The following is a 9,479-nucleotide window of genomic DNA, read 5'->3' on the forward strand; positions in this document are numbered from 1 at the left end:
TTAACATCTCAACCACTCGTGGTGGTTGACCACACAACTTTTTTTTTTTTTGAAAAGGACCACACAACTTTAATATGTGAATAAATTGATAAACGTTATACATATCACTCCTATTGTTACTAATTTGAAAATATACTTTCCAATAATAATTCCTCAAAATATTACTTGAGTAGTTTTTAATGACCCCACAACATTAAGATGTGAATAAATTGATAAACGATATACATATCACTCCTATTGTTACTAATTTGCAATATACTTTTCAATAATAGCTCCTCAAATATTACTCACATAGTTTTTAATGACCACTAGTATGGGAAGACATTGATGTCTTTTCAAGATTAGCCGAGACCAAAACTGATGGAATTTGGACCATATATAATACTTGGTACACATATTATTCACAACTTTATTTATGATTTTGTAATAAAAATGAGAAATGAACTATAAATTTAGACATTTTGCGTAACTTTCAAACAATATAAAAGATTGCTTGCTTTTTCAAAAAAAGAATTGCTCTCATTTTTATAGTGTAAAAAAATTACTTAAAATATATGTAATTTCTGAATACTTATTTGTACTGACATACTGAGAAATTATCACTCAGTCTTAAATGACCACATATAAAAGATTGCTTGCTTTTTCAAAAAAAGAATTGCTCTCATTTTTATAGTGCAAAAAAATTACTTAAAATATATGTAATTTCTGAATACTTATTTGTACTGACATACTGAGAAATTATAACTCAGTCTTAAATTACCACACTTATGTGGTCTAGGATGATCTTATTAATTCATGTGGCTTTACTTTGATGATGTTTTTTTGTCGGTACATTTATTGTGTTGGTGATTGATCTATTTTACTTTAATTTTTTTTTTTTGTCTCGATATATACATGAGTCAATATTATGAACACGTGGCAATTTCAGAGTATACAATAATACGAATTTACTTTGGGTTGAGAGGACAAATCAATAGATCCTCAACCCTCGTTCAGGACTCCATCATCAATTATTACATATCATCATAAAAAACGCTGTTTCTTTTTCTTGATTGATCAGAAAAAGCTCGTCTCAAAACCTGCAGTGATACTAGAGATGAACACTTCATGATTTGTCCGCATTGCCCACAGTCGGTACATCCTCTGACGAGTACGGGGATAGAACAGTGAAACGATTAAATCGGCGTAGTCAAAGAGTTGACTGGTGGGGTCAAAATAAATGACGGCCTCAAATCGAGTTTTGAAGCTCCCTCACATATACGCAAGGAGAGGGTAGCGCGCCACACCCTCGTTGTCGTTTCTTTGTTTCAGTCTTTGGTTTGCTTTGCTTCCCATCTCACATGATCAATCCCTCCTCGTTCAATCCCCAACCCATGTCCTCCGACGCCTCCGGTAAGAAGGTCCGGAAGCCTTACACCATCACCAAGTCCAGAGAGAGCTGGACCGAGGAAGAGCACGACAAGTTCCTTGAAGCTCTTCAACTGTCAGTTACCTCCTTCTTCTTCTTCTTCTTCTTCTTTTTCTTGCTTAATTCTATTGCTCTTGTGCTTGAATTTGTATGATCGGTCGTTTAGAGATAGAGTACTGCTGTTTTGTGTTTTTGTTTTTTGGTTTATTTTCTCTGTTTTTTTCATGTGGAATTTGTCATTTTGTAAGGTTTAGTATTATGCTTATGCTGCACAACTTTAGCTACTAGCTAGTGATGATTATTTGTGAGAATTCTGACTGGAGTTATGTGATGGGAAGTATGTGGCTTATGAGAGAAGATTGAAAATTTTGAAACCAGTAGATTTTGAATTTCTGTTTATTTCTTTCAGGTTTAGTTGCTGTTTGATAGCTTTGTCTTGGTTAATTTTCTCTGTTTTTCATCTGGAATGTGGCAATTTTTAAATTTAGCTACTAGTGATGTGATGGGAATCTTTTGGCTTATAACACAACATGGAAGATTTGAAACCAGTAGATTTTTAATTCTTGTGAGTTTTTTTTCAGGTTTGATCGTGACTGGAAGAAAATTGAAGATTTTGTGGGTTCTAAAACGGTTATTCAGGTTTGAAGCAGGGGATTCTGCCTTTTGGGTTCGAATTTGTTTCAATTTAGGGGCCTATGGTTTTCTTAAGAATTGTGGTTTTGCAGATTCGAAGTCATGCGCAGAAGTACTTCTTGAAAGTTCAAAAGAATGGGACAACAGCACATGTGCCTCCTCCTCGGCCAAAGCGCAAGGCTTCTCATCCTTACCCGCAAAAAGCCTCCAAAAATGGTTGTCCAGTGTTAAACATAGTGGTGTTATATCTTTCTAGAGCTTAAAATTTATCTGTTTTCATCCTTACTTGTTCAATGGGATTGGCAGTTTTAATTCCCTTTCAAGCATCACTTGCTTATCCTTCTTCCATGAATGCCATTGCACCTGGCTATTGTCCTTGGGATGAAGCTTCGATTTTCTTAAATGCTGGATCAGACCAAATTGTGTTGTCACACGAAGAATTTATTAATCGTCAAGGAACGGAAGGCATGTTACTTACTCTTTTGTGTTTCTTTTAATTAATATGCTTGCTTTAGATTAGTTTTGTTGAGAACTTATTATGGGGTACGCCGTTACTGATTCAGCTGATATTGGATCAAAGGGGGTAGCAATAATTAGTACATGCGATCCTAGTGGTATCGCAAGCTCAAGTAGAACCCTACCTAGTTCCGAGATACCAAAGCAAGGGTCACAAGTTCCTGTCAGCCATGGTAAGCCTCTTCTCAGACCATGATTTCTCACTATTTTTCTCTTCGGCTTCAACTTCAAAGGTGTTCTGATCGACTGTCTTTCATGGACATATTGTATATTACTATTTTCCAGGTATTCCTGATTTTGCCGAAGTTTATAGCTTTATTGGAGGTGTTTTTGATCCGGACACCGAAGGCCATGCTCAGAAACTCAAGGAAATGGATCCCATTAATTTCGAAACTGTGAGTTTAATGGAATTATGTATCATTTTCAATGATTTGTTCTGTAATTTATGATGCCTGAAGTTGTCTAAGCAGGTTGCCTGTCTGTCATTGCTAGAGAAATTTTAGTTGTCACCAGATAGAGAGAGCAAAGGGAATACATATTCTTGCAGTTTTTGCCAAAAGCTTCTGTGAACAAAGTCCAGAAATCAGAGTTTTCAGGATACTCAGCATGAATATGCACTACCCCTGAAGAGGCTTAATTTGTTAATTAGCCAAGGCTATTCTAAACAAGCTAGGAGTACCTTTTCTCTAGAAGGGCTTCTGTATGTTGTTAGGTGGACAAAATAGTCTCAACAAATCAAAGATGGAATGAGTGAATTTATAAACACCCCTCCCTGAAAAAAATTAAATTAATAAATAATAAAAATATGTGTGTGTAGAGAGAGAGAGAGAATACACACATATTTGTAGAGTAGGTACTGGTATTGTGCAATCCCTCTTAAAATAAGTAGCAAAAAGAGAGGTGCCTGTGATTAATAGTTATTAACTTATTATGAATAGTCAAATGTGATGTGTCTGTATTTATATTTGCTATTTCTGCAGGTTTTGTTGTTGATGAGAAACCTCAGCATCAACTTGTCTAGCCCAGATTTTGAACCAATTGTAAGTATTGATATTAGTTGTCATTATGAATATAGTTTTCTGTCATGTAAAGGCAAATGTTTGTATCGTTTCACATTAGGCTATGTTTGTTGTGGTCAAACTAATCCCCTTGGTATGTAGCTTTCTCACAAAAACTACACACCTGACTTTTGTTTACTGAAGGATTCTCTGTATTATCGTAAGATAGTGGTGTACTTAACTTGAAGTGGATAACCAATGAGGGATCACTTATTTGGCTTCACCATACTTGCATTCTTATATCAGCTTGTGATGTGCTTTATCATTGACTGGTTAGTTGTATTGTTTTGTTCAGAGGAAGGTCCTAGTTTCAAATGATGCCAATATGAAAACAGCAGCTGCAGGAAATACTCCCAGTTACCGGAATAACGATCTTTCATGTTGAACTTATTAGTATATACAGTTGCTAACTGGTATGTGTTTTCCATTTCTTGTATCATACACTAACTCGCTCTCTTAACAGTGGTGACATTAAGCTTGTAATTCTCTTATTATTAGGTATGGTCCTGGAGAAAAAGTATGGTGGTTCTAGAACAGCAGGCCGAATCTGATCTTAGGGCTATAGTTCTGCTGCCACAACCAGGAGAGTATTAGATGGTGCTGAACGGAAGAAAAAAATTTCAAATGATTTTCAAGCTCTGGGAGTTCTGATTGTCTGGTGGCCTCTATGAGTGATTATTTATATCGTGATCTTATTCAGGCCTTCCAGATATTTATGTATATCTTGTAAGATCTGTTTTGGGGTAGTCTTCTATTTGTTTTAGCCCAAGCAAGTGTAACTACGGGAATCCGAATTCTTTGCAATCAAAAATAAAAATAAAACCCAAAGAACTTGAGATGAATAAAGGGTACAAGGCTTATTTTGATTTTCATCCCCAAATCCCACCTCCAACTGCCCTTGTCCATATATCAAGCAATGCTTCAATATTTTCTTGGAGAAAAACGCATTACCACTATATCAAATATTACTCAGTAAGTACATGGTAAGATACAATTGTTTTAGTTAAAACTTAAAAGGTAGTGGTAGGACTTCAAAAGAGGTTTGAGATGAATTGAGAACTACATGCATATTTCATCTATGAAAGAATTTGGAGTATACTTGGATTACAATATGAAAATTTTCGTATTCAAGCAATTGCCCAACCTAAACCCATGTGTAAGTGTTTGTTATTTTCAGACAAAAATAGAGAGTAATTTTATCCCAAAACTAATGGATTTACCATTAATTTTTTGAGAATTGGCATCTACTCTTTAAATTCTATGTGCATGGTCTATATGGAAAATTAATTGTAAAATTATAGTTATACTTAGTTGGATAGACATTCAGAGTTTAGGTTGCTTCATACTCAGTGTGAATCTAATAGTGTAGTTCATGTATTTGTAAATCGTGCTCTAACTTATTGTAAAAGTCAGAGTTGGTTTGTAACTGCTCTCAAAATGATAAGAGATTAAGGGATGTCATTCATGAGAGATTATTCAGAGCACCGCCGTGCACTTGCACCAACATAAATGAATGGTTAGATTGCATTAAATACACTTTTTGTTTATTAAAATAAAGTTGATAATAAATATCAAGGGTTGAGATTATTTTATAAGGGTTGGGTCACTTACACCGTCGGTGCATAGAATAATTTCCAGTCATTCTAAACTATCATAATCGCTAATTATTTTCATGAATTAAGTTTTAGAAAAAATCTACCCTTTTAATCTTATTATAGAATGTATTACATTACCCAAAAAAATAATAATAATAGCAGAAAACTGTAAAATAAAATAAAATGGGCTTCGCACCCGTAAACCCTAGCCCCTAAAACATTGTCGGTATAAATTGAACGAAACCTCCCATTTTGCCTCTAAACCCTAACAGTCGCATTCCTTCGCCTCTCGCTTCACTCCCCACACATTCAAAATGGCCGCCGTCGCAGCTGTCCGCCCCCTCGTCACCGTCCAAGCCTTGGAAGGCGACATGGCCACCGATCAATCCCAGACCGCCCCTCTCCCCGACGTCATGAAGGCCTCTATCCGACCCGATATCGTCACCTTCGTCCACTCCAACATCTCCAAGAACAGCCGCCAGGCCTACGCCGTCTCCAAGAAGGCCGGCCACCAGACCTCCGCCGAGTCCTGGGGAACCGGCCGCGCCGTCTCCCGTATCCCCCGCGTTCCCGGCGGAGGGACCCACCGCGCCGGGCAGGGAGCCTTCGGGAACATGTGCCGCGGCGGAAGGATGTTCGCTCCGACCAAGATCTGGCGCCGGTGGCACCGCAAGATCAACGTGAACCAGAAGAGGTACGCCATGGTCTCGGCCATTGCTGCGTCGTCGGTGCCGTCTCTGGTCATGGCTAGGGGTCACAAAATCGAGACAGTTCCCGAATTGCCCTTGGTCATCAGTGACTCTGCCGAGAGCGTGGAGAAGACTTCTGGAGCTATCAAGGTGCTGCAGCAGATTGGAGCTTATGCCGATGCCGAGAAGGCTAAGGACAGCCATTCGATTCGGCCGGGGAAGGGTAAGATGAGGAACCGCCGCTACATCAACCGCAAGGGTCCTCTGATTGTGTACGGCAGCGAGGGGGCTAAGCTTGTGAATTCGTTTAGGAACATTCCCGGTGTTGATATCATCAATGTGGAGAGGCTCAATTTGCTGAAGCTCGCTCCTGGTGGGCATCTTGGCCGGTTCGTCATCTGGACCAAGTCGGCTTTTGAGAAGCTCGACTCAATCTATGGGTCGTTCGACAAGGCGTCTGAGAAGAAGAAGGGGTATGTGTTGCCTAGGGCTAAGATGGTGAATGCTGACCTCGCTAGGATCATCAACTCCGACGAGGTGCAGTCTGTTGTTAGGCCTATTAAGAAGGATGTCAAGAGGGCGCCATTGAAGAAGAACCCATTGAAGAACCTCAACACCATGCTTAGGTTGAACCCGTACGCCAAGACCGCAAAGAGGATGGCTCTTTTGGCAGAGGAACAACGCCTCAAGTCTAAGAACGAGAAGCTCGAAAAGAAGAGGAAGGTTACCAAGGTAATTTGTCTCGCCTGTTTTTTCGTTTTATGTTTTGGTTTATGATTAATTGTTTTAACTTAGGTGGTGGTGGTGATTGTTCTGTTTTGGCTTAGGCAATATTGAAATAGATTGTTTAACCTATATGTATGCATTATAATTACCAAGTCATGAACAACTTGTGTCTGTATGTTATTGTTACATTTCATACAGTATGTTAATATGTTAATCAGGTTATTTTTTGACGGTGTACTTATATTTCATATAGTATTCGTGAAAAAGTAATCAGTGAGTAACTCACTTATATTCATATACCGGCCGTATATTAGTTTTTAATTCAAGAACCATTGTCTTAGAAATATGAATAAATGTCTGAGTGTGTCTATCTAAGCTGCTTGTGTGAGATGAATGAGTCAGTATGTATATAACACTGCCCTTAGCTGCTGAAACAAGTAGGCTGTTTTTGTTGAAATTAGATTATCAGGGGTACTCTAGATTGTTGTCATTTTACTCTTATGCTAGAGCTATAGTAACTTGGACAATGAAAGGCAATTCATGGAAAGTATCCAGATTACCAGGGGTGCTCTAGATTGTTGTCATTTTACTTCAATGCCAAAACTTTAGCAACTTGTATTATATTATACAAATGAAAGGCAATTCCTGGACCGGTAATAGTCTAGATTGTTGTGGTTTTACTTGATGCCAGAGCTACACTAACTTGTATAACAAATTAATGGCAATTCCCGGGTAGGAGTTGAAATAACTTGTCAGGATCTCATTGTGATACAGTTTACTTGTAGGCCAGATACCTTACTGTTGTTTTGGTAGGTGAACAATTCAGAATGTCTGTTATTGTTATTTTTATGTGCGCATCTTTTTATTTAGATTTGAAGGTTATATTTGTTGAAATAGGTATTATTTGTTATATTTGTATGATAGTACGCTTTCTTTCATAGTAGAGCTTTTATTGATGTGGTTTTCATTTTATTCAATCCAGGAGGAAGCTACTACGATCAAGGCAGCTGGAAAGGCCTGGTACCAAACTATGATCTCCGACAGTGATTACACAGAGTTCGATGTCTTCCAAAAGTGGCTTGGTGTCTCCCAGTAATTTAGTTTTCTACTATAAAAATCTAAGACGTTGGTCATGTTAGACTTTTTTTTGTTGTGGTACTTATCTGTGTCATTTTGTTAGTTCCAGTCATGGATGAGATGTTGCAGAAAAATTAGTATAATGAGAGAAAGTTTCTGGTGCATTTTCCTACTACTGCCCGTCCGGCCAGTTTGTCCATTTACTTTGATGACAATGCTAGCGACTTTGGTTTGCAATACGGCATAATTTTGAGATTTCTTTAAATATATTTATATTTCCATCTAAGGTTTGTGTGTTTCTCTGTCTGATTAGTCTGTCAGTACTCATTTGTATGGTTTTACTATCTCTTTGATTGGGGTATTTACCAATAACCATGCAATTGAACCGTGAACTGTTCGTGTACGTCTACAGTATCTAACAATGTCATGTGTTTGTTAGAATTCAAAGTAGCATACAAGTTCTTTGCTGTGTGATACTGTGATCTTATGCCAATATACTCAAAACAATCAACACAGGAGCAGCACTTTCCTACACAACAGAGGAGAATGTTTGGTGTTTTGCCCTCAAAAGAACACCCTGAAGGCCTCAACCCTGATTTTCTCTTCATTGTTCAGATTTGCATATGTTACTCGATCGCATTTGTTGCTTTTTGATTTTGTAGCAAAAGTTCTTAAAGTACTTTCCTTTCATTCACACCCGATCCGGCTCCTCCCTCCCGGTGTTGATCGGTTGATCCTTCCCTGAGCATTTCATTATCTTCACAGTTCATTAGAAATCACCCATAAATGAATAGATATGATTGTCTTGAGCAATTGGAGCAGATCATGGGGACTGATTCACCCAAAGCAGGTCGAATCTTGAACGGGGCCGTGTGCCCAACATTGCTGGACCCAAGGCTCCAAATTATAACAGCATTTATAACCCAACTTTACAATTGTGGCCTCAAAATCACTATCAACCTATCTCTAAAAAAACAAAACAAACAAACAAATCACTATCAACCCAATATTCTAATCAGACAATTACCTTAAAGAAATGAAACATAGTTAATACGATAGTCGATAGTGTCGAGAAGTGTAACCTCAGACTTGGTACCTTTCCTTGTTTAAAACTTTGTACACTTCGACTACGCATTCTATAAAATATGAATAGGGATCGAATACGCATTCTATAAACTTTGTACACTTCGACTACGCATTCTATTTGGACTGTTTTGTATTATATAATCCACCAAACTTCTAGTAAGAACTAAATGCAATTCGACAAATAAAGGACCTCTCCTGAAAAGAAACAGAGAAATATCGAACATGAATTGTCCATCTGAATTTAATGCACTATAACTATTGTCTCTCTTGACTGTCTTCTTTGTTGGTATGTAAACGATGAGAAATCTGGGTTTGCTACCCGTAGGGGTGGACATGAAGCACGAAAAAAATAAAAAATATAGTACATAGTTATTACTGGGCCTTGATGGACTGGGTCCTTCTACTTTGGCCTCTAGCGATATTGGGTACTCGGAGACGTGTGGGGTTACTTCCATGCGAGCTCTGTAAATTTCATACATTGTTTGGTACATATCAGACCAAAATATGGTAGTTTATACTTTGGCATGATTTGGACATTTCTGTTTTTAGTGAAACGATAGTTTATACATCCTCCCCACCTATTTCATCATGCTAGTGAAATTTAAATACGTGAACTCCATAATGTCTGTTATTTTAAATAACCAACATGCTACATCTTACCAACATAATTTGTATATTTCATTTATTTTAC

General features: G+C 37.8%; 2 protein-coding genes across 2 annotated transcripts; both read left to right on the forward strand.

The window, feature by feature from the left end:
- The first annotated feature begins 1,249 nt into the window (after positions 1 to 1,249).
- Positions 1,250 to 4,495, forward strand: LOC112195178 (protein REVEILLE 8). Its single transcript, XM_024335550.2, has 9 exons — positions 1,250 to 1,483; positions 1,990 to 2,047; positions 2,134 to 2,257; positions 2,348 to 2,506; positions 2,605 to 2,730; positions 2,843 to 2,952; positions 3,538 to 3,597; positions 3,911 to 4,028; positions 4,114 to 4,495. Exons 1-8 carry the CDS (start codon positions 1,341 to 1,343, stop codon positions 3,998 to 4,000), a joined length of 870 nt encoding a protein of 289 aa, XP_024191318.1. The 5' UTR covers positions 1,250 to 1,340; the 3' UTR covers positions 4,001 to 4,028; positions 4,114 to 4,495.
- A 959-nt stretch (positions 4,496 to 5,454) lies between these two features.
- On the forward strand, positions 5,455 to 7,988 carry LOC112193184 (60S ribosomal protein L4). Its single transcript, XM_024333259.2, has 2 exons — positions 5,455 to 6,631; positions 7,608 to 7,988. Exons 1-2 carry the CDS (start codon positions 5,525 to 5,527, stop codon positions 7,719 to 7,721), a joined length of 1,221 nt encoding a protein of 406 aa, XP_024189027.1. The 5' UTR covers positions 5,455 to 5,524; the 3' UTR covers positions 7,722 to 7,988.
- Positions 7,989 to 9,479: the final 1,491 nt, after the last annotated feature.

The sequence above is a fragment of the Rosa chinensis genome, chromosome 3 (assembly GCF_002994745.2).
Source record: "Rosa chinensis cultivar Old Blush chromosome 3, RchiOBHm-V2, whole genome shotgun sequence".
Lineage (NCBI taxonomy): Eukaryota > Viridiplantae > Streptophyta > Magnoliopsida > Rosales > Rosaceae > Rosa > Rosa chinensis.

What these genes read in the sequence shown, in the direction of transcription:
- LOC112193184 (XM_024333259.2), top strand. Translation starts at nt 5,525, where the DNA reads ATGGCCGCCGTCGCAGCTGTCCGCCCCCTCGTCACCGTCCAAGCCTTG. An exon ending in AGAAGAGGAAGGTTACCAAG is followed by an intron (nt 6,632 to 7,607) that starts GTAATTTGTCTC and finishes TATTCAATCCAG; the next exon opens with GAGGAAGCTACTACGATCAA.
- LOC112195178 (XM_024335550.2), top strand. Translation starts at nt 1,341, where the DNA reads ATGATCAATCCCTCCTCGTTCAATCCCCAACCCATGTCCTCCGACGCC. An exon ending in GTTCTAAAACGGTTATTCAG is followed by an intron (nt 2,048 to 2,133) that starts GTTTGAAGCAGG and finishes GTGGTTTTGCAG; the next exon opens with ATTCGAAGTCATGCGCAGAA. An exon ending in GCAAAAAGCCTCCAAAAATG is followed by an intron (nt 2,258 to 2,347) that starts GTTGTCCAGTGT and finishes TGGGATTGGCAG; the next exon opens with TTTTAATTCCCTTTCAAGCA.